A 25,736-nucleotide genomic window follows, 5' to 3' on the forward strand; every position below is an offset into this window, starting at 1 on the left:
CATTTACCCGAAAGTACAGGCATTTGTCCATGTAATTATTAATGACTTAGTTTTATATCCGTGTACTTTGTACTTTTGTAATATGTGAAGCCAGCAGCTCATTGTTGGTAGAAGACACGAGAACTTTGTCTCGTTTCACCTGGAGCAGGAGAGCTGCTCCGGTGCGAGGAGAACTCCGGTTGCTCCTCACAGGAGAGCTGCTGTTGCATCTTCACCCTGGTAGCGTTTAAAACGCAGATATAGCGGTCTGCTTTTCACGCGACATATTTTTCGACGCTCTCTGTCCGCTGCTGTGTGCTCAGCGCTCACCTGTGTGCGCGCGCACGTATCTGTGGGTAACGGGGCGGAGAGGTTTTGTGTGTGTTTTTGAACGATGACAAGCCGGAATGAAAACAAACCAAAATGAAATAGTAACGAGGCTATTTTTAAAATGTAGGGAGTAGAAAGTACAGATATTTGCGTGAAAATGTAAGGCGTAGAAGTAAAAAGTCGTCTAAAAAATAAATACTCCAGTAAAGTATAGATACCCAAAATTTCTACTTAAGTAAGGTAATGAAGCATTTGTACTTCGTTACTTGACACCTCTGCCAACAACAACAACAATGGTGGTTAGTGGTAATCCCAAAGAGACTTCAATTTGTCTGATGTCCCACTGCCTTTATAGTACTCTAAAGGCTGTTCTTCTAACTTTAAAAGCAACCTATATTTAAATTACAGTTTACTTTAATTAAATCATATCAACAGGCAGTAATTACGTTATTGTAAAACCTCAGGTCCTGAAAGCAATCATTCCCGAACTCCGGGCCGATGTGCAGAATGTTGCCACCCAGTGTCATGAGCAGCATACAGTAGGACTGACCTCCCACCTGCGTGTAGAGTGTTTAGGCTGATGGGCTTTCAGGTATACCTGTGGGACGAGCGGGCAGGGGACCCATTAGACTGGGACAGAGATTCGGTGTAGTTGGGGCAACTGGTGTAGCACGGAGGGTTGTCAAGTTCAGAAGGAGATCCAATACTGTTGCTGGATGAGTCATCCGTTGAGGGATCCTGCAAAACAGGACAACTTCAGCCCCAATCCATTCTCTGCAAACAATTATCCAGTTTTAATAATCCCTCATCAGCAACAGTCAATTGGGTATAGTCCTGGAAATTTGTTTTACTTATATTTGAGTGATGTCTATGCTCCACACCCTTATTTCATATGTGTATCTGACTTCCTTATATATCATGATTTATGGTTTTGGTGTGAATACCTTCCTTTCAGATACATTTGAATCCAGTAAACCAGGTAAACATATTTTGAGGTTTGTATTTTTTAAGATCCAGTATTTAGTGGTGTTTGTTATAAACCCTGATGAAGAAATTATTCCTAAAGATGATGCATTAATGGGGCAAGCTAATTTATGTACTTTCCGTCCTTATTTACATTTCATTTAGCTGACGCTTTTATCCAAAGCGATTTACAATAAGTGCAATTCCACCATGAGTACAAACTCAGAACAACAAGAATCAAGAAAAGTACAATTCTGTTATGGTATGAAAGGCAATATACTGATTTATGTCTGTTTATTGTTCAAGAAAAAGAAAAACACATCCATTCCACCTCCATCCCTCACCCAATAAATGCTCAAATGGCTCTTGAATCCTTGCGTTTTAATGTACACAGCAGCTAGAACTCCTTGGTCCAGTCAACCGTATACTCCAAAATCAGGCGATTGTAATCTAATTTACGTTATAAGTTAAATTCAGTATATTACAGTCTTTTTTTCAATAGTGTTGAGTGTAGTGTTGTGTCTTGCAGTCTTTGAGTCACAGAATGTGATACGATCATAGTGATTATAAGAGAGATACCTTTTGCTGCAGGATGTAAAGTGAAGTTACAGCATGTACTCCATTATGCTCTGTCCTTTTTGGAAGCACATCAGCTGTGGCAAAGCATAAAACATTGGACTGTCATTTACACACATCGCCTAATTTCAGAATCTATTCAGTATAACTATACTCTACCTGTTTGATTGATTGGTGAGCGATCAAAGTGGTCATAAGCGCTTGAAAGCGCTGGATGTCTTCGCCTAACAAAGACAAAAGGGTTTCAATGCTTTAATGTTATGTGATAATGTTTGTTTATTTGCACTCCAGACTTGTCTTTCTTAAAATTTGTCTTGTGCAATTTAGGGTTGATTTAAAAGCTTGTTAGCAATTCCTACTTTTTGGAAGGCGTCCAGCATGCACATACTGTCACCAAAGTGATGAGGAGGAATATGCCCCCAGTGGAAAGGATGATATAGAGGGAACTTCTTCCTGGTAGGATATGCAAAATTACAGTTTCAGAAAACAAACAGAATACGGAAACATACAAAAAATATTTTACAGAATATTATTGTTGACTATATATTGACAAAATCAGAGAATTAAGCTACTTTTAAACATGCTAGTGGCATAGATCCAGGGATGGCCGGTCCACCACTTTCGTCCAGATTAAAATATCTATACAACCTTTGGAAATATTTTCATGAAATCTTGCACAGATATCCAGGGTGCCTATAGACTGAATCCCTTTGGTGATCCCCTCCTGTTAAATATGTCAACATCTATTTGATTCATGGTCCCCAGACTTTGGGGATACAATGACTTTTCCTCTCTGTTTATGTAATGATAACCATCATTTTGACTTTCAGACAGCATAACATTGTTGATAAAATATGCAAACATGAAATACAATTAACTGTTGGATACATTGGCTTCCAGTAACACTTCAAAATGTTTGCTTCATGCTTTCCACTGTGTCAAGCATGATGTGTTTAACACTTGTTGTCTAGTATCACTTACTGTAGACAGTCAGTCTGATTGGCAGGCTTGTCATATTGCCCACAGGATTCTCCACTGTGCAGCTGTAGATGTCATCATCTACCATCAACACCCGTGTAATGGTCAAGAGCTTCTGGTCAGGTGACAAGATGAACCTCGTCACGTTGGTCAGTGGCTTCCCACCTTTGAACCACCTGTATGCAGTCCTGGTTCCATTTTCATGGGAGCAGTTGAGGATGACGTTTTCGCTGCGCTCCAGTACTGATGAAGCTTCCATGTGGATATAGGGCCTGGAAATCGACTCTGGATAAATGCAACAGTAGATTGAATAGTTTTCAATATGTAAATAGACACAAAAGAACAGGAAACATGCTGTCAAATGCAAGGTGTGCTGATAGACTCAAGCGTCTCTTAAAATGGGAAACTTTTTGGCTTAGCACCCTCAGGCCAACTTTTATTCCGGGCCTTACAAGGAAATTGACCCTCCCCCCCCCTTTCAATAACTTGTCAACTTGTTTCTACATTTAGTTTCTATGTCGGGATATTTATACTATACTATGGCTTTTTATACCAACATTATACCTTTCTCATAGTATCTATTATAGTTGTTGTCTTTAAAGAAGTACTTTTCAGGGTGATCCATTATGAATATTATCACATTGTTTATTTACAGCATTGCATATTATTATCACATTGCACTTAAGTATTTTCATTTTTGATTCAATGTCTCTGTGTGCGTTTTTACAGTATATGTTAGGTAACATATTTTTTTACCTTTCACCATTATTTAATGATTTAATATCAATATTTGTGAGTATGTGTCTGAGTTTGTTACAGTATAAGTTTGCACTCATTTTCACTATTTATTTCTTGTAAGTAGCCTCTTTGTTAACATGCCATGACACATGACCGCTTGATGAGGTTTAGCTTGAACATCTGTCCTCATTGCCCTGAAAACACAACAGTTCTTCCTTTCAGGTGAACATGTATGCCAATCTAAATGCTACATACTGTTCCTTTAAGGGTAATATCATTTTCAAAATGTTGACTTATAGAAACATTGCACATTAGTGTATTGTAGATGGCTCTTAAGAGCCATGGAATCTTGAGGATTGCATTTTTTCAGCAGTCGAGTAGGAGGAAATAGTTCTCCCTGACACCGATTGTCTCTTGTGCAACATTGTTACTTCCTCCTACTCTTCTTCAGTATACAGGTGACCTTCACACAGGCCTCTATGTGAGCAGGACGGATGCCTCTCTTCTACCATACAATGCAGTTGGAGAGGTTAGAGGTGAGCATGAGCTAATACAAGGGGGGATTAGGATATAAGGTGTCTTTAGGGAGGTTAATGGACCAGCACTACATTTTCTACCATAACTACTGACAGTACACACGGTAAAAAAACCTCTAATCAGTTTACTCATACAAAATTTAAAAATGTCTGAGTTCCCCTGGCCCTCTAGTCTTATTGGTTAGGATAGGTCTGCACTCCTCCACAAAATCACTGTGGTCACCTCAGTCTTACTGTACTGCCAGCTAGTGCTGCTGCTCACATAACGGCTATTGTTGCCTAGAACCTTTTATTGTTGTTAATGGATGCGCTCCAAAATAAACACAAGATTGTCCCATTTGAAACAAAGTCAATGTTGACTTTGCAGCTTTCCCCTGCATCCTGTCTTAGCTAAACTTGTCCTTACCCTCTTTACTCACACTCAGCAAAGGCGAAATGGTGATTATGTAGTACTTAGTATCCATCCAGGTAATCTGGGGTCTTACTTTCAGGAGAAAGGCATTAACCTCTTAACATTCCTGTAAAATTTGACGAAAAACGCCTATCCAGGTATACCCAAAGTAAATTGGAAGCTGTACTTGAACTATGTGGAGTTTGGTCTTGGTCTATTTTGAAAGGTAACAATCTGAAGCTTTTTCCCTCAATAGTCAGAATCACTTTAAGTGCTGCTCACACTGAGTTATATGAGTTTGAACACACTAAAGTATAAGGTTTTTATTTCCGCCTGAACATTTCTTTGTAAATAGATGCCTGTAGATGACTATAAATGGGACTTATGGACTGGAAAACACAATGGAACAATAGCCTGAAGCCTTATCTAGTCTAAGTAAAAAGCAGACAGAAAATGAATATTTTACACATGTTTTTCTAATGAAATGTCTAGGCGTTTTTTCATTTTGAGACTGAAAATATTCCTGATATATACACTATATACCTATTAAAAAGGCTTATAGTCTTGCAAACTTATAGAGGTACTATTCATATGTACTACCATTATTGCTGACACAGAGAAAATGTTTATGCTAATTTATGGATCTATGAGCAGGAGTCTGTTCTGGTGAAGCTGAAGCCTGTTGGGATCATCTCCACCCCCTCTTGTTTAGTCCCGTTTTTTAGGCAATTTCATTGGCTGTACGAAACGCCTGTCATCTGAGCTGTACGACGTGACAGGCTTGAGCCATGTAAGAAAATAGAGGCTGAGCCTGAACTTCAACGTGGCTTCTGGTTGGGTAATGTAGCCTGTCAGTCAGGACATGAAGCTCCTAGTGGTTCAAGTGGTGCCGAGTTTGTAGCTGTGCTCTCATGCAAACGTGCTTTTTTCCGTTTTTCTTTCATATCTTCCAGCTGATATGAAATGATGCAACGCCAGTTGGTGGATATTTATGGATGTAATCACGTGTTTTGGACTAAATCTTTTATGGGATTTATTTTTATTGGACCTTTACGACGTAACAACGCCGTTTTTGTTGAAATGTTATGGATTTATGGATCAATATGAGGCGTCATCGGTGAGTTGCCTGGATTTTGCTATCGTTTGTTTGTTTGTTGTTGTCTGACAAAAGTCTCGTTTGTAGCTGATGTGGTGGTCTGATCTTGAAACGGGTTACACAGCTGGAATCACAAGAATCGTAGGTTTCCAGAAACATACTCGTACCAAACTATAAATAGGGGGTACAGTGTACACTAGAATGTACAGGAAAAGACGCCCGCGGGACGGCAGAACTTTAAGAGGCACGCATCTCTGGAAGCTGCCATCATCCATACTTGACTCAACTGGGACTTAAATTGGACTTGAGTCTTCGTCAAAGACAGAAGTATGTTTTCTGGTTCTCACTAAAAAGAAATTGGTGTGATTTTACCGTTACATTAATTTCACAAATCACACAATAGAGCTTGTTTTCTAACCATCCACAGTGAGCGTGATGCTGCCCTCTCCTGTAAAGGTGTCATCTGTGATGGAGATCTCCACGTCATAAGTTCCGTCGTCAGATAGTCTGAGGTTGTGGAGAAGCAGAGTCCCATTTTCAAATACCAGGATGCGGTCACGATACTCAGGCCTCAGGGTCCCAATGATGTCAGTTCCAATCGACTGGACAACAGTGACAGACTTTTCTCTCTTGAGCTGCCACTTGATGACCGGCAGGTCAAGGCTGACGCTACTATAGCTGACAGACAGCAGGGCCTCCCCCCCTACGGTACCTCTAATGAGAGTGTTGGGGATGGTCATATTCACTGCCAGTGCCCCACCTGCAGACAAACAAAGAGAGGTCAATAATTGATTATTTACAGTCCAGCTTAAAGGAAATTAATATATTTATATTTTCTAGGTGTTTATGTGTCCAAGTCCTATTAATATGTATATAAATCATTATTTATAGTCATTTTATTGTTATTTCACAATAGACGAAGTGACATCAAGTGTAATTTACCAACCACAGTTGTCTGAGATGTGTACAGCTGTTATATCAACAACTATTTACAATTTGACATAGTCAACTTTAGATCATGTTGCTGAGAATCATACATCTGCAGAAACTATGTGGCCTGTTCAGTTATACAATATTCAACCTCAAGTAATTTCATTGCCAAAGTTTAGTTTCTCAAACACATGAGGTAAACAAACCTCTGCATTTTTTACGTTAAAAAAATAATTAATTTATGTAATATCTGCACATGGTAAAAAAGAACAAAACATAAATTGTCGGTCCTCAGTGTGATGCAAGTTTGATCTCCTGCTATAAGTTCAGATGAGTTACACACCCGCCCAGCACCTAGACCTCTTGCATTCTGCCTTGCTACATAAAGGGTCCACATCTTCCTGCATTGACACTGAATGTTAGATGGACCTAAGTACATTGTGTACAGTGCAATCATCGAATTTGAATGTAATTTTTAGGGAATCTATTGGAAAGCAATAGCTTTATGAACATTCAACAGTTCTTGCACACAAGCAAGATGGAAACAATCTATCACTCTACATGTCGGTTTTATTGTTGATGTATTTTTCAACTACAGTGAGCGATACAGTGGTTAGCCGAACGCTCGTGTGGGCATCACGCCCCATCTCTGCTGTATACTGAATCCAGTTTAAATGGCGGATCTACATTACCATGGGAACAGCTGTCAGTTGTTGGGATGGGCCCGCATGAGCCAACAAAAGTGGGGATTGTTTGTTCAAATTTCCTTCTTGGCAGTTCATGAAAAGAACACTGGGAATAGTCCAGATGCCATGCTAGCTTTGCAGAAACAGAACAACTCAGTGACTCTGCTGCTAGTCACAACAATAGCAGGGCAGTGATGAGACACAGCCACAGCTGAAAGTTACTGAATGTCTGAAAACACTGGTTCAGCCTGAAGGCACAATTGCTGTATTACTTACAAAGGGTGGGCTCAAGAATGTAAAAACACCCACACAGTTTAATGCAACCCAATAGCCCAAACAACAAATACTACCTTTGTGATGTCCACAATGATCAGTTTTCAGTTTCAGAAAGTCGTCAATTTAACTGACATTTAAGATGATACAATATTATGCATTGCACTGCAAAAATAACCACAAACCTCTGGTCAAAACATATTACGTCAAACCCTCTACATGTTTCATTTATATTCATAATAAATATGAAACTTTAAAAACCAAATCCAGTTTGCTCCTGTTTTTGGTATTTTCTTCAGGAATCCACCTGATATTGTGAAAGAACAGTAGTAATACATAATTTGAATGTTAAATTGCATAAGAAGGACCCTCTGATCGTTTCATCCAGCAAGTTGGTGTTGATTCACACTGCATTACTAAAATTATATCTGCTTATATTTGACATTTTTTACACCAACAAAAAAAAACTAAAAAACTACAATAAAAAAGCAGACTTCAGTATTCAGCTGTTTCTTATTTGCTACAACGCAAACTATGACAAACTTTCCAAAATGCAAGTGATCATTGCTAGGCAAGCCTTAAGCAAATCCTAAAGTAGAAAATGTGACATACCTGAATTGAAGGAACCGAGACACATGAGCATTACAATCTGTGAAATTATTTGAGCATTTGAAGGAGCCTCCTTCTCTGCCTTCATCTTGGGTCTCAAGCTCTGTTTTCCTCCCTGACAACCAGCATGATCTGCGACTCTGAGCAGGACAGAGAACACAGTCATTCATTCACGCTCTTCTGGGACTGAGTACATGTTGTTCTCAAACGCCAATGTAGATGCAGGACAAAAGTGTGTGTGTCTGGATGTCCGTTTCGTTTGCTTAATGTATTAATGCAACGATGACTGATATGTAATGAACAGAACAATAGTCAGTGTTCATCACCTTTTCTATATGAGTGTATCATTGCCATTGAAGCACACTTGATTTTGCTCTTCTTTCAGCCTCACCAGTGGTGAAGCTGGACTTGTTTATCTACATGTTTGGTTGAAAAATGTATTAGTTATTTACATTGTCGAGAAATGAGTACTTGTGACTTTAAGAAGTCTACATCATCACCAGCCACCAATGAGGGAAGAGACTCGGTGCTTAGCAACCGAGCCCAAACACAGCAGCCATGCTCTTTGAAAACAACTTAATGTTCTCAAATAAAAGATGTTAACTCATGTTAATTATTGATATTTGTTTTCGGATAATTGTTCCTTCCTGCGATGGCTGAAATCAGAATGTGTGAGCCATTTGAGCTCTTCAATCTCCTCAACCAGTGCAGCCATGTGTCAAAGCTGGCAGAGATCAACTACCTCTGTTTGATTGGTGAGAAATGGACTGTAGCTCGGTATGAAGACTTGATATGAGTTGGATTGTGCTTGATTGCTCTGCTTTAATTCAATTTACCCTTAGGTGTTTTGTACTTGTATTGTATTGTATGTCTCCTTTTTAGATGCTCGAGAAACCTATGACTACAGAATGAGTCACATCATTACAGCTAAAAATGCCAAAATGGTAGGTATGTCATTGTATCCACAGTTTTGTGATTCATGCCTTTGTTCAAACAGTCTGGGTCTGATTGGTACAAATAGGCGTAATTGGGCAGAAGGTTGGTTGCTGTAAAATGTTGAAAGAAATCTTTGCTTCACAAATGGTTCAAACAAGCATTGTCCATGTCACTATTTGAATTAAAAGCAGCTTAATTTCTTCTCATTTTGGGTAAAATATATCAAAACCTTTTGTATGGCTCTTTCCAGGATTCAAATAATAAGTTTTTCCTGCCAGAGGCTGTGGAGGTTGACAGTATGCAGCATGTGGTGGTATATGACAGCAAGACAAGCGTTTTACAGGAACAAGGTAACTGGTTATACAGGACATTTTTCTTCAAAGTAGCACCGGGGCGTCTGTAAACCCCCTAAACTGCTCTGGCATAAGAAAGCTAGTAGTTATCTTCAGGCAGGGCTTCCAATGTGCATTTCAGCCACACATGTGTAAATGGATGTTCATCAGTTTGCTTTCTGACATGTGATTGCAGAGAAAGCGATTAAATGTGCCCAGGAACTGTCCAAAGCTAGCCTTTGTTCAGTTCACATAGTGACAGGAGGCTTTCAGAGGTTCTCGGCTCTGTACCCTTTTTTAAGGACTGAGAAAATCATCTACACCATCATGGTAAGATTTTATGGTGGACTATATACAGAATAGGAAACTTTTCTCACACGGCCTCACACTGTTACATATTCTAGTTTGGGGTTAGATGTCATGTGTGGTATATTTAACATCTGGATGATTTTCTTTCTGTCTTTGATTAACATACCATATAGAGGCTATTTTTTTACCCCACAGGGAAGTAAAAAGTAATGTTGCTTTAACACCTCACAACAGTATGAAAAGTTGAATCCTGGTGGCTTAATGGTTTAGATGCATACCATACAATAATATCATACACTTCTATAAAATAATAATAATAATATTAATAATAATTTAATTAAATATAGCGCTTTTCAAAATGCTCAAAGACGCTTTACATAGGACAGAGACAAACAGAACAAAACAAAAAATAGAAAGACAATGGAGCAAACAAAACAAACAAACAGAAAAATGTTGATAAAAAGAAAACTGGAGAAGCTGCAACGGAATGACTCTTATAGGGGAGGGTAGGGAGCAGGGGTTAGCAGGTGAAGTTGAGTAAAATAAAATAGAAATAAACGAATGAATATCAAGACCATCAAAAACTGCAACCTGTGAAATTAACTTAAGTGGACAATCAGCTCAACAACATTGTGAACCTCACAAAGACAGCTGAGTCTTTTGGTTAAGTAGGCCTTTATGTGAGTTTTACAGCTCATGTTGACACATATTTTGTCATTTTACACGGTTATTTTCACTGTTTTTTAACTTCATTTGTGATTTAATATCTTTTCTTGTCTTTTAGCTATGTATGTGCGAGTCATCTACAGTACACGTTTGCATTAATTTTGATTTTAGTGTTTAAATGGGCAGTACTCTCATATGACATGACCTCTTGAGGAGTTTTTAAATCTGAACACCTGTCATCATTACATTTTATACCGAGATGAATACTTCCATGCATTTATAAAAGATTTTAAACTTAAAATCCGAGTGCCTTAGATATGTCTCAGACTGCTGACTCGTACTAAGGACTTTCTTCAGATGGACAGTAATTATTTTACTGTCCAGTAATTTGTACTTACTTGCATTAAAGAGCACCTGCTTTTTTACTTCAACTAACACAGTTTCTTGCAGCACTCCCTATTTTTTTCTTCACTAATTCAGGATTGTTGATATTGAACTTCAGTGGGGAAAATTCCCAACTGCAAATTTTCAATTAATAAAATTACCAAAGACACAAAGATAACCTGTGATTTGGGGCGCATTGCTTTGTTAGTAATCCAGCCGTGCTTGCATACCATACGATATGAAATAGTTGTTTTTTCTCTCCAATAAGGCAGTTGATTCAGTTTGATTTTGATACAATTTAATATATTTCTGGCGGGTCTCAGGAACTGGAAAACCTGAAGACCTATCCAGTGGAGATCCTAGCAACACTGCTGTATATGGGTGATGAGAAACACGGCATGGACTCCAGCATCCTCAAAGACCTGAAAGTCATTGCTGTCGTGAACATCTCGGAAAGTGACACTCTAAAGTAAGACAGGATCGGATGTTTGAAGTATCATTAGAGAAAACTCAGAATATCATGGCTGTTAAATTTGTTCTGAATTTCCTTTTGGACTAGATCCATTCAGGGAAACCAGACCATCACTCACGTCCCTGTGGCTGACTCAGTGGTGGCTGATTTATTTTCAAGTCTTGAAAGGATTTGCAGCCTCATTGGTAGGTTGTGCTTTACTTAAATATATTCTTTCAAGGATTTAGGGTCTTGTCCATAAAAGCAGGACATCTGAATCAAGGTTTACTTACTATAAACTGCAATGACGAAGAATTCAAACATGAAGGTGAAATGCAGCAGGGGGTTTCAGTTCAGGTTAAACTCTTGCATGTATTTTATATTCCCACTTTCTCAAATTGTTATTGGAAATGCAAATTTGTTTTAATCAAGTGGGGGGATTCAGGGATTTAGGAAGAGGAACTTATTTTAGATTTAGCCATTTAATATCCACATTAAATGAGATTGTTCAAGCTTAAGTTTGTTTGTCATTTCAACCGTAACAAATACAGCTCAATATAATGAATTATGTTGCTCTCAGACCCAAGGATTAAAAAACAACAGACTACAATGTATGGGTGCTAAGAACTTAAAATAAAATGCATTGTGGCACCTCAATTTAAACATTCTGAAGTGCTTTATGAACACAACTTAATCAGAGCAGGGAAATAACTAAATAACTAATATTTATTTGCTAGATTGGTCATAATTCAGTTGTTATTACTGTACATGGATTGGCTTGATACTGCAAAGGTTTTTGCTTCCATAAATAGCCATCTGTCCTCTTGATTTCAGGTTTGCACATCAACGTGGGTTCTCGGGTCCTGATAGTTTCTAAGCACGGCAGAAGCCGCTGCAGTGCTGTCGCCATTGCCTTTCTCATGCTCCACCTCAAATACACACTGGAGGCAAGTGGGGTTCATTCAGTTTGGTATTAGTGTGTGCAGATTGCAGAAAGTGCTGTGCAACTTTTAGTCCAGGGCCCTATTCTTCGTACCTGGCTTACTGAGTTAGCTGGATAATTTTCAGGATAAGATGACGTAGGTCAGGCTTTTCGGTTACTCGAAGCAAGTTTAGAAAAATCACCATAGCAACACATCCAAAAATGTGAACTGCGCAGGCTAACTGAAATTCACTGGATAAGCTAGCCACTCCCACCGGACAAAAAATGCAGCTCCCTTCCTCATTGATGAAGGAGTGATATTAGTTATATTAGTTTTATAGGGAGAGAGTTCTTCCAGATCGTCAAGATCCGTTCTCGCATTATGATGACTTCCTGTACGCGGCGCTATCGATTCTGCCGAGATCTCCTCGAGTCGTACATTGAATACCACAGGCGCAGCAGAGCATCGACCGTCTCACATACTGTAATGCAGACTGGATCACAGTGTCTCACAGACTAGATCAGTTTTGAGCTTTTTTGCAATTAGTACATGTTTGTACAGTGTTGGCGATGTGGAGAACATCGGGAAATCCGCTGCATGTCGTGCTGTTCGTAACGTTTATTTAGCGCTTAAGAAACGTATGTGTTAAAGCACTCATAATTATATGACAGTGTTATTAGTACACCATACATATATATACATATATATGATACATACGCACATACGTGCATACAGTACATATATCCTCACAAGTATATATTAATCTGTATACTACTGCCAGCAGGCACATTTAAATAAATCTAATCTGATTGATTTGGGTGATGAGGCGCTTAAAATTAGTCGATACATTTTCCCAACACTTGCGCAATTTAACTTGATATTTCGCAATGCTTATGTGACTCTAGCCCGGCCAGCGGAGGCGGCGTTAAGCTGTGTGCACAACATGAAGTGTTGCGAATATTCGCTACGCTTTGGATGTGAACGCACCATTAGACTTTGCCATGATTATGGTTTTAAATCTCCTGCTCCTCCACGGAGAAATAAGACGCTCTTTCTCTGATCTTATTTGCTATTGTAGCGTTTGAAGATCATCGAATCTATATTCGACTATTCCCCTTTTCAAGAGGAACGGGCATGCGCAATTATCCAGATGACTGACATCTGGTTAGAATTAACGAGACCGTTTCAGCACGGATTAGGCGTGGAGATACCGAGTTAGCCTGATGTCAATCATCTCGCTAATTTCAGCTGTATAATAGGACATTTGATCGACTTTGTTGAACCACATATGAGAAATAGGGCCCTGGTTCCACTGTTATACTGAGATGGTAGCAAGTACCTACGCTATTATACTCTGCAAAGAGTGTCTTCAAATCCATTTGGGGGCTTTTGTTCCAAAGCAGAATAAGAAGCAGAATGCTTACAGAAATAGTAAAACATTTTTGGGAAATGTATTTATTGATACCAATCTCATGTCTGTACAGTACATTTGAAGATGGAGCCAGCAGCCACTTAGCATGGCATGAAGACTGGAAATAGGGGGACACAGTCCAAGAGAGTAAAAGCTGCCTTCCAGCACCTCCGGTGGTCACTATTTAGCATGCTTGTCTATTTAATCAATGCAAAAAATAAAGTGAAAGCAACGACTTGTGATTTTACTGGCTCCAATTTAGCAGACAGAAGAGAGATCAGTATAAATCTTCTCAGAAGGACAGACTCTTTGAACACACAGGGATGAGACTGCTATTGATTACAGAAAGGGAGCATGTGCGTATGAAATATTAAATAGAACGTATGTATTTGCAGTCTGTCATATTATTGGTATGACTTTTTTTCAGGAGGCCTGGAAGTACGTGCTCAAATGTAAACCCAACGTGAGACCAAACACAGGGTTTCTACAGCAGCTGTCTGACTGGGAGCTTCACACCATGGGAACGAAAGTGACAGACATCTCTGGACCTCATTTTTAACAAAAGATGATGTAATAGGTAGAGGTTGTGTATTTGGTACAGATAATCCATGAATAAAACATTATGATAGAAGGTAATATCAACTCAAAATAAAAGACAGAAGATTGGACAGTGACACCTAGTGGGGTTATTTTGTACTTAACTTTTGTAAACGTCTTTTCTTGTTTTGTATTCATAAACAAAGTTAGTTATGGATAACTATGGATAGCTGCAGTTCAGTTCTCACATGGCTCTAGAGGTGCTTACAATTTTGGGTAGAGCTTCCCACTCTAGAGAATTAATGCTCTTATGGTGAAGATGATCTTTTTTTCGTTCATGTTCTTTATGTCCATCAATAAATACTGACATTATCATTTATTAACACTACGCAGCGTACGTTACTGCAGAGTTTAACGGTGGTGTCTGTGGTGTGATGAGGTTGACCCAATCTTATCTTATCTTATCTTTAATCTAAAGCAAAGTATTTCCTTGACAGAAAAATAACGTGCTCAGATCTATTACAGCAATGTACATCAACTGAGGTGTTATATTGATTTAAAGACTTCGGTTCACATAAATAACAAAGAAAACATATTTCCATATACCCTCTGGTATCTATTCATGTAAATAGTTTGGATCAATTTTACTTCCGTCTTTTTAAAGATCTTTGTATGAGATTTTTGATTTCCCGCCCGAGGAATTACAGTTTTGCCGAACACATTATCAACAATCAACATTTTAAAATTCAAGAACAGTGGCTTCTTTGGGACAATTACTTTGGTATGAGGTTAGTCCAATGATGACAATGAGGCTTGTAGATTAGCCAAAGAATCCTGTTTTTGGAAATACATGTTGCTGTTAAATGTTTCAATACTGCGATCAGCACAAACTAAATTTAATTCACCTCAATTGCAGTGGTGGGGCGTGGATTTTCTACCGGCAATTCAATGGATCAGTTGTTTAACTGGTGGATCAGTGAGTCCTTGAGGGTTCAGGGTTTGATGGTTTAGGGTGGACATTGGGATTGGGCCCGAGTGTTATACAGGCCCAATCTCAATCTCCCCGATAAACCCTCAAACCCTGAACCCTCAGGGATTTACCGACGTCACCTGCTAAGTAGCTGTGTGTGAGCGCCTCTGAGGGCTTGAACTGTGGTGTAAATATGAATCGAACAGCACTTTGCTGCAACACATCACGTGAAATATTGCAGGTATCCTAAGGTCGCTGGTTCAAATCCGGATCGAAGGATGACCTTATTGTATTTGACCGTAAAGATGGGAATTGTCCGATCATTCAAGGCATAATGAACAGGGATTTTACTGAATTTTGTTGCAACACTTTGGTTCAGCACGAATTTCAGCCCTGATGTACACGCTGAGAAAATGTGCACTTTCACATCCCTTTGATAGCTCAGTTGGTAGAGCGGAGGACTGTAGGTTGATATTCCCTGTGGACAATATGCAGGTGTCCTTAGGTTGCTGGTTCATATCTGGCTTGAAGGTTGTAGTTGACTGTGAATTGTGCTACAATCATTCAGGGCATAATGTATAGGGATTTTGTTGTAAGTGGCAATTTAGTAACTTTGCAAGAGTTTTGAAGAGCAGGTACGGAGAGAGAACTGTTGGCTGTTTGTCATGTTTAACTCTTTGCATTGTTGAGTCTTTGGGTCAGTCCTGATGTACATGCTGAAAGAAGACAGACTCTCGGCTCCCTACAATAGCTTAGTTGGTAGAGCGGAGGACTGTAGGTTGATATTCCCTGTGGAAATAATGCATGTGTCTTTGGGTCGCTGGTTCAAATCTGGCTCGAAGGATGAACTTCTTGTACTTGACCGTGATTTGTGCAACTATCATTCAGGGTATCATGGACTTTACTGAATTCTGTTATAAGTGGCAACTTAGTAACTTTGCTAGATTTTAAAAGAGCAGATACGGAGAGACAACAGTTGGCTGTTTGCCATGTTTGTCATGTTTGACTCTTTGCATTGTTGAGTCTTTGGAAACACACTTTGGGTCAGTATCAGTTTCAGCCCTGATGTATGTGCTGAAAGAAGACAGACTTTCTCCTCCCTTCGATAGCTCAGTTGGTAGAGTGGAGGACTGTAGGTTGACATTCCCTGTGGACAATATGCAGGTATCCTTAGGTCGCTGGTTCAAATCCAGCTCGAAGGATGAACTTCTTGTACTTGACCGTGAATTGTGCAACTATCATTTAAGGCATAATGAACAGGCATTTTTCTGAATCTTGTTGTAAGTGGCAACTTAGTAACTTTGCTAGATTTTAAAAGAGCAGATACGGAGAGAGAACAGTTGGCTGTTTGCCATGTTTGACTCTTTGCATTGTTGAGTCTTTGGAAACACACTTTGGGTCAGTATCAGTTTCAGCCCTGATGTATGTGCTGAAAAAAGACAGACTTTTGGCTCCCTTCGATAGCTCAGTTGGTAGAGCGGAGGACTGTAGGTTCATATTCCCTGTGGACAATATGCAGGGATCCTTAGGTCGCTGGTTCAAATCTGGCTCGAAGGATGAACTTCTTGTACTTGACCGTGATTTGTGCAACTATCATTTAAGGCATAATGAACAGGCATTTTTCTGAATTTTGTTGTAAGTGGCAACTTAGTAACTTTGCTAGATTTTAAAAGAGCAGATACGGAGAGAGAACAGTTGGCTGTTTGCCATGTTTGACTCTTTGCATTGTTGAGTCTTTGGAAACACACATTGGGTCAGTATCAGTTTCAGCCCTGATGTACGTGCTGAAAAAAGACAGACTTTTGGCTCCCTTCGATAGCTCAGTTGGTAGAGCGGAGGACTGTAGGTTGATATTCCCTGTGGACAATATGCAGGTATCCTTAGGTCGCTGGTTCAAATCCGGCTCGAAGGATGAACTTCTTGTACTTGACCGTGAATTGTGCAACTATCATTTAAGGCATAATGAACAGGCATTTTTCTGAATTTTGTTGTAAGTGGCAACTTAGTAACTTTGCTAGATTTTAAAAGCGCAGATGCGGAGAGAGAACAGTTGGCTGTTTGCCATGTTTGCCATGTTTGACTCTTTGCATTGTTGAGTCTTTGGAAACACACTTTGGGTCAGTATCAGTTTCAGCCCTGATGTACGTGCTGAAAAAAGACAGACTTTCGGCTCCCTTCGATAGCTCAGTTGGTAGAGCGGAGGACTGTAGGTTGATATTCCCTGTGGACAATATGCAGGTATCCTTAGGTCGCTGGTTCAAATCCGGCTCGAAGGATAAACTTCTTGTACTTGACCGTGATTTGTGCAACTATCATTTAAGGCATAATGAACAGGCATTTTTCTGAATTTTGTTGTAAGTGGCAACTTAGTAACTTTGCTAGATTTTAAAAGAGCAGATACGGAGAGAGAACAGTTGGCTGTTTGCCATGTTTGACTCTTTGCATTGTTGAGTCTTTGGAAACACACATTGGGTCAGTATCAGTTTCAGCCCTGATGTACGTGCTGAAAAAAGACAGACTTTTGGCTCCCTTCGATAGCTCAGTTGGTAGAGCGGAGGACTGTAGGTTGATATTCCCTGTGGACAATATGCAGGTATCCTTAGGTCGCTGGTTCAAATCCGGCTCGAAGGATGAACTTCTTGTACTTGACCGTGAATTGTGCAACTATCATTCGGGCATAATGGACTTTACTGAATTTTGTTGTAAGTGGCAACTTAGTAACTTTGCTAGATTTTAAAAGCGCAGATACGGAGAGAGAACAGTTGGCTGTTTGCCATGTTTGCCATGTTTGACTCTTTGCATTGTTGAGTCTTTGGAAACACACATTGGGTCAGTATCAGTTTCAGCCCTGATGTACGTGCTGAAAAAAGACAGACTTTTGGCTCCCTTCGATAGCTCAGTTGGTAGAGCGGAGGACTGTAGGTTCATATTCCCTGTGGACAATATGCAGGTATCCTTAGGTCGCTGGTTCAAATCCGGCTCGAAGGATGAACTTCTTGTACTTGACCGTGAATTGTGCAACTATCATTTAAGGCATAATGAACAGGCATTTTTCTGAATTTTGTTGTAAGTGGCAACTTAGTAACTTTGCTAGATTTTAAAAGCGCAGATACGGAGAGAGAACAGTTGGCTGTTTGCCATGTGTAGTGTTATGTGTATAATAAGATAGGAGACCGTTGAATCTTCGGCTAACTTTATTATACACATAACACTACATGGTGTCAGAAGATGGCAAAATTCCCACCTCCAGAAAACTTCGACTTCTCTCGCCCGGATCAGTGGCCGGAGTGGCGCCAGAGGTTTCATCGCTTCAGGATAGCAACGAAACTCAATAAAGAACCGGGAGAAGTACAGGTCTGTACGCTTCTCTACTCGTTGGGGAAGGAAGCCGAAAATGTTTTCAAAACGTTTACGTTTATGGAAGAGCTCGAGGAAGATGAAGATGATTATGGGACTGTAATGGCGAAACTGGACAGTTATTTCGTACCGAAGGTGAATACGATTCATGAAAGAGCACGTTTCCATCAGCGCACTCAAAAGCACGGAGAAACCGCGGAGGAGTACATCAGAAGCCTGTATGAGCTAGCTGATACCTGTGCATTTGCAGACGTGAAAGATGAAAATATTCGGGACAGGTTAGTCATAGGGATATTAGATAAAGAGCTATCAGCGAAGCTACAGCTAATGCCAGACTTGACGCTCAATAAAGCCGTAGAGCTAGTGAGGCAGTCTGAGCAAGTAAAAGGGCATATTAGCCAGCAGGGAGCTAATGCTAACTGTTCTCAAGTGAGTGAAGTAGCTTACAAGCAGCGTGCGCAATATAATGGGAAACGGATCAACGGAAACTGGCAGACAAAAAGGACCAGAGAGAAACCAGGTGTTAACAATAAGGGACACAAATGTTCTAGATGTGGCAGAGTGCATGCTAAAGAAGATACATGTGCCGCACGTGATGCAGAATGCCACAAGTGTAAGAAGCTAGGACATTTTGCAGCAGTATGCCGTTCCCGCGTGATCAACGAGGTCACTGCACCCTACGAGGGAGGAGACGGAAGACACGTTCATTTCCTGGGGGAAATTACAGACGTGGACGACTCAAACAAGGCATGGACGGTAAAACTGCCGGTGCAAGATATTAAAATGGAATTTAAAATCGACACAGGGGCTGATTTAACTGTCATTTCAGAAAAGACTTTTAACCTGATGAGAAATAAGCCACGACTGAAAACTGGTGTAACCAAATTGGGCAGCCCAGGAGGTAGAGTGGACTGCAAGGGTTACTTCACAGCTACCACAGAGTGGAAAAAGCAAACGTTTAGGTTTAAAATAAACGTGATCAAGGGGCAACATGGAAGCAACTTGCTGAGCCGTGATGTAGCTATCGCCATGGGTTTAGTCAAGCGAATAGAAGAAATTAAAAGCACAGAGCATTTAAGTGATGCCAGCCCAGCAGACATAGGCAGACTGAAGATAAAGCCCATCAAAATCAGACTGCAGGAGGACGCTGTACCATACAGTGTGACTACATCAAGGCGTGTGTCAGTGCCTATGCTCTCTAAAGTAAAAAAAGAGCTGGACCACATGGTAGCCAGTGGTGTGATAGAGCCAATCAAGGAGCCCACAGAGTGGTGTGCTCCAATGGTTGCTGTACCTAAGAAGAACAAAGAGCAGCCAAGGATTTGTGTGGATCTAAAACGCCTGAATAAAGCAGTGAAGAGGGAGAAGTTCATTTTGCCCACAATAGATGACATTCTACCTAAACTAACAGGCGCAAAAGTGTTTTCCCTTTTAGATGCAGCAAGTGGTTTCTGGCAGATACCGCTAGACAAAGAGAGTGCCAAACTCACTACCTTCATAACTCCCTTTGGAAGGTATTTCTTTAATAGACTGCCATTTGGAATCACAAGTGCACCAGAAATCTTTCAACGTGAAATGACTGAGCTCTTGAAGGATGAAGAAGGCCTGGCGGTTTACATGGACGACATCCTTATTTATGCAGACTCAGAAGAAGTCCATGAAGTGAGACTCCAAAAGACTCTGGACACACTGGAGAAGGCCGGTTTGAAGCTAAACCACGACAAATGTGTCCTGCGTCAGCGACAACTCAAATACCTTGGACACTACATTGATGAGCATGGCATTCGGCCAGATGAGGCTAAGGTCAAGGCTATCACTCAGCTTGAGCCACCAAACAATGTCACTGATCTGAGAAGGCTCCTGGGTATGATACACTACCTAGGCAGGTACCTGCCAAACCTGTCTGAGGTCACCAAACCCCTCAACGACCTACTCAAAAACGATGTGACATGGGCATGGAGTGCAGTGCAGGAGGAGGCCTTCGAGAAGGTAAAACAACTCATCACAGAGTCACCTGTCCTAGCATTCTACGATGTGAATAAGCCTACAATTATCAGTGCAGATGCTAGTAGCTATGGCTTAGGTGGAGTCCTACTTCAGAAACATCAACAACAGTTAAAACCAGTAGCGTTTTGTTCGAGAACACTCACTGATGCCGAGCAGCGCTATGCACAAATTGAAAAAGAGTGTCTCGCTGCAGTGTGGGCCTGTGAGAAGTTTTCCAGGTACCTCTATGGATTAGATTCCTTTACTCTACAGAGTGATCACAAGCCACTTATTCCCTTGATAAACTGTAAAGACCTTGACACGGTTCCTATGAGGTGTCAGAGACTTTTACTACGTATGATGCGTTACAACCCTACAGCCGTATATGTGCCGGGGAAAGAACTTATCATAGCAGATACACTGTCTAGACATCCCCAGGCTGCTGTCATACAGGAAATCGCGGAGCTGACCAGTGAAATAGAAGCATATGAGAAAGCAATCCACGAGTCATGGCCCATTTCACCCACCAAGCTCGACATGGTCAAACAGCAGACCTTACAGGACGCAGAACTGCAGATGGTTCAACACTACGTGACGTCGGGATGGCCCAAGTATGCTGTTAAGGTGCCCGACAAGGTAAAAGACTACTACACTTCCAGACATCACTTAACAGTTTCAGAAGGACTGGTGCTGTTTAATGATAGAATTGTAGTGCCACGAATGATGCGGTCTGAGATATTACAGCGCATACATGATGGACATCAAGGCATAGTGAAGTGCCGGGAGCGGGCTAGGTGTAGTGTGTGGTGGCCTGGAGTAGGCAAGCACATCCAGGATGCTGTCAGTACATGTAAGGACTGTCAGGAGTCCAAGCCGACCCAGAAGAAAGAACCCCTGATCACTACCCCGCTACCCAGTCGTCCATGGGAAAGAGTAGCAGCCGACATATGTGAGCTGAATAAACAGAACTACTTGGTAGTTGTAGACTATTTTTCACGATATATAGAAATAGCCTACCTCAATGACATGTCAGGTGAAACCACGAGAGCTAAGCTGAAGAACATCTTTGCTAGATGGGGATGCCCAAATGAACTCGTCACAGACAATGGTCCCCAATTTTCAAGCGGAGCTTTCGTGCAGTTCTCTAAGGACTATGATTTCAGACATATCACTTCCAGCCCTCACTACCCTCAAGCAAACGGTGAGGCAGAAAGAGCTGTGCAGACAGCCAAACGAATCTTGAAACAAACTGACCCGTTCTTAGCTCTTTTGGTCTACAGAGCGACCCCACTTCAAGCCACAGGTGTGAGCCCAGCTCAGCTGATGCTCGGAAGGCAAATCCGTACCACAGTACCTACACTGGAGGCTAATCTACAACCGGGATGGCCAGACCTCCACAAAGTGAGACAGAGCGATGAGAGGATGAAACAGAGCTACAGACGGGCCTACAACGACAAGAATAACGTCAGAACTCTACCAGACCTTCAGCCTGGAACCAGTGTTGCTGTAAAGCTGGATAATGAAAGAGGCTGGACAAAGTCTGCTTCGGTCCTAAAGCAAGGTGACACACCAAGGTCATACCTAGTCCAGACGGATAAAGGAGTACTGCGCCGGAACCGTCGCCATCTAAGACCTCTCCACAGCCCTTCAGAGACTTTCCAGGAGGGAAGGGACGGATGTATAGAGAACGATGGAGACTTGAACTCATCTGGTTCTGATGCAGAAACATATGCAGAAACATGTCCAGCAACATCTCCAGTTGCTATGACACAGACGTCAACACGCACAACCTCCAGCGGCAGAGTTGTAAAACCACCAGACCGATACGGAGAGTATGTTCAGTAGTTAGGACGTAGCCTGCATCATGTGGCAGAATAATCCACTGCAGCTATGTTGGTGACTGGTAGTCCACCCAGGTCCCAATAGTTCAGGTTTATGTTGAATAACTGTTTAGTTAATAATAACAATATATAACACTGTTAAGTTTAAATCCTGAAAGTAAATGTATGTTGTTATGAAACTGTTACCTAATATAACATGTGTTCTGAGTTTTACAAAGAACAGTTAGTCATGCAGAAGTTGTTGACCGATGATATTGTGCCCTTTTGCAGCATGTCTTAAATGACTCAAAGGAAGGGTGATGTAATGTAATGGTACTATTTAATAGACATACAGAGCGGAGTGATCGGTGTGTGATATCGGAGGGGGGGGGTGTTCAGTCCGCTGTCGGAGTCATACGAACCTGTCAGTCACAGTCTCGGTGTTGTGCTAATGTTGAGCTAATAAAGTTAGCCGAAGAATCAACGGTCTCCTATCTTATTATACACATAACACTACACCATGTTTGCCATGTTTGACTCTTTGCATTGTTGAGTCTTTGGAAACACACTTTGGGTCAGTATCAGTTTCAGCCCTGATGTACGTGCTGAAAAAAGACAGAATTTCGGCTCCCTTCGATAGCTCAGTTGGTAGAGCGGAGGACTGTAGGTTGATATTCCCTGTGGACAATATGCAGGTATCCTTAGGTCGCTGGTTCAAATCCGGCTCGAAGGATGAACTTCTTGTACTTGACCGTGAATTGTGCAACTATCATTTAAGGCATAATGAACAGGCATTTTTCTGAATTTTGTTGTAAGTGGCAACTTAGTAACTTTGCTAGATTTTAAAAGTGCAGATACGGAGAGAGAACAGTTGGCTGTTTGCCATGTTTGCCATGTTTGACTCTTTGCATTGTTGAGTCTTTGGAAACACACTTTGGGTCAGTATCAGTTTCAGCCCTGATGTACGTGCTGAAAAAAGACAGACTTTTGGCTCCCTTCGATAGCTCAGTTGGTAGAGCGGAGGACTGTAGGTTCATATTCCCTGTGGACAATATGCAGGTGTCCTTAGGTCGCTGGTTCAAATCCGGCTCGAAGGATGAACTTCTTGTACTTGACCGTGATTTGTGCAACTATCATTTAAGGCATAATGAACAGGCATTTTTCTGAATTTTGTTGTAAGTGACAACTTAGTAACTTTGCTAGATTTTAAAAGAGCAGATACGGAGAGAGAACAGTTGGCTGTTTGCCATGTTTGACTCTTTGCATTGTTGAGTCTTTGGAAACACACATTGGGTCAGTATCAGTTTCAGCCCTGATGTACGTGCTGAAAAAAGACAGACTTTTGGCTCCCTTTGATAGCTCAGTTGGTAGAGCGGAGGACTGTAGGTTGATATTCCCTGTGGACAATATGCAGGTATCCTTAGGTCGCTGGTTCAAATCCGGCTCGAAGGATGAACTTCTTGTACTTGACCGTGAATTGTGCAACTATCATTTAAGGCATAATGAACAGGCATTTTTCTGAATTTTGTTGTAAGTGGCAACTTAGTAACTTTGCTAGATTTTAAAAGAGCAGATACGGAGAGAGAACAGTTGGCTGTTTGCCATGTTTGACTCTTTGCATTGTTGAGTCTTTGGAAACACACATTGGGTCAGTATCAGTTACAGCCCTGATGTATGTGCTGAAAAAAGACAGACTTTTGGCTCCCTTCGATAGCTCAGTTGGTAGAGCGGAGGACTGTAGGTTGATATTCCCTGTGGACAATATGCAGGTATCCTTAGGTCGCTGGTTCAAATCCGGCTCGAAGGATGAACTTCTTGTACTTGACCGTGAATTGTTCAACTATCATTTAAGGCATAATGAACAGGCATTTTTCTGAATTTTGTTGTAAGTGGCAACTTAGTAACTTTGCTAGATTTTAAAAGCGCAGATACGGAGAGAGAACAGTTGGCTGTTTGCCATGTTTGCCATGTTTGACTCTTTGCATTGTTGAGTCTTTGGAAACACACTTTGGGTCAGTATCAGTTTCAGCCCTGATGTACATGCTGAAAAAAGACAGAATTTCGGCTCCCTTCGATAGCTCAGTTGGTAGAGCGGAGGACTGTAGGTTGATATTCCCTGTGGACAATATGCAGGTATCCTTAGGTCGCTGGTTCAAATCCGGCTCGAAGGATGAACTTCTTGTACTTGACCGTGAATTGTGCAACTATCATTTAAGGCATAATGAACAGGCATTTTTCTGAATTTTGTTGTAAGTGGCAACTTAGTAACTTTGCTAGATTTTAAAAGCGCAGATACGGAGAGAGAACAGTTGGCTGTTTGCCATGTTTGCCATGTTTGACTCTTTGCATTGTTGAGTCTTTGGAAACACACTTTGGGTCAGTATCAGTTTCAGCCCTGATGTACATGCTGAAAAAAGACAGAATTTCGGCTCCCTTCGATAGCTCAGTTGGTAGAGCGGAGGACTGTAGGTTGATATTCCCTGTGGACAATATGCAGGTATCCTTAGGTCGCTGGTTCAAATCCGGCTCGAAGGATGAACTTCTTGTACTTGACCGTGATTTGTGCAACTATCATTTAAGGCATAATGAACAGGCATTTTTCTGAATTTTGTTGTAAGTGGCAACTTAGTAACTTTGCTAGATTTTAAAAGAGCAGATACGGAGAGAGAACAGTTGGCTGTTTGCCATGTTTGACTCTTTGCATTGTTGAGTCTTTGGAAACACACTTTGGGTCAGTATCAGTTTCAGCCCTGATGTATGTGCTGAAAAAAGACAGACTTTTGGCTCCCTTCGATAGCTCAGTTGGTAGAGCGGAGGACTGTAGGTTCATATTCCCTGTGGACAATATGCAGGGATCCTTAGGTCGCTGGTTCAAATCCGGCTCGAAGGATGAACTTCTTGTACTTGACCGTGATTTGTGCAACTATCATTTAAGGCATAATGAACAGGCATTTTTCTGAATTTTGTTGTAAGTGGCAACTTAGTAACTTTGCTAGATTTTAAAAGAGCAGATACGGAGAGAGAACAGTTGGCTGTTTGCCATGTTTGACTCTTTGCATTGTTGAGTCTTTGGAAACACACATTGGGTCAGTATCAGTTTCAGCCCTGATGTATGTGCTGAAAAAAGACAGACTTTTGGCTCCCTTCGATAGCTCAGTTGGTAGAGCGGAGGACTGTAGGTTGATATTCCCTGTGGACAATATGCAGGTATCCTTAGGTCGCTGGTTCAAATCCGGCTCGAAGGATGAACTTCTTGTACTTGACCGTGAATTGTGCAACTATCATTCGGGCATAATGGACTTTACTGAATTCTGTTGTAAGTGGTAACTTTGCTAGATTTTAAAAGAGCAGATACGGAGAGAGAACAGTTGGCTGTTTGCCATGTTTGACTCTTTGCATTGTTGAGTCTTTGGAAACACACTTTGGGTCAGTATCAGTTTCAGCCCTGATGTACGTGCTGAAAAAAGACTGAATTTCAGCTCCCTTCGATAGCTCAGTTGAGCGGAGGACTGTAGGTTGATATTCCTTGTGGACAATATGCAGGTATCCTTAGGTCGCTGGTTCAAATC

At 41.0% G+C, this 25,736-nt stretch overlaps 2 protein-coding genes across 2 annotated transcripts; one reads left to right on the plus strand and one right to left on the minus strand.

The window, feature by feature from the left end:
* Positions 1-897: 897 nt before the first annotated feature.
* Positions 898-8,214, minus strand: LOC306753237 (hepatic and glial cell adhesion molecule-like; the record flags this gene model as incomplete). Its single annotated transcript, XM_079237103.1, is given in 8 exon segments — positions 898-1,047; positions 1,852-1,925; positions 2,008-2,072; positions 2,208-2,301; positions 2,830-3,111; positions 6,006-6,347; positions 8,089-8,184; positions 8,187-8,214. Coding segments are annotated over 8 exon segments (1,131 nt in total).
* Positions 8,215-8,737: 523 nt separating this feature from the next.
* Positions 8,738-14,056, plus strand: styxl1 (serine/threonine/tyrosine interacting-like 1; the record flags this gene model as incomplete). Its single annotated transcript, XM_079214475.1, has 8 exons — positions 8,738-8,840; positions 8,968-9,029; positions 9,272-9,371; positions 9,550-9,683; positions 11,036-11,181; positions 11,272-11,369; positions 11,998-12,110; positions 13,925-14,056. 8 exons carry the CDS (start codon positions 8,738-8,740, stop codon positions 14,054-14,056), a joined length of 888 nt encoding a protein of 295 aa, XP_079070601.1.
* Positions 14,057-25,736: the final 11,680 nt, after the last annotated feature.

Source organism: Taurulus bubalis (assembly GCF_910589615.1).
Source record: "Taurulus bubalis genome assembly, chromosome: 2".
NCBI classification, from domain to species: Eukaryota; Metazoa; Chordata; class Actinopteri; order Perciformes; family Cottidae; genus Taurulus; species Taurulus bubalis.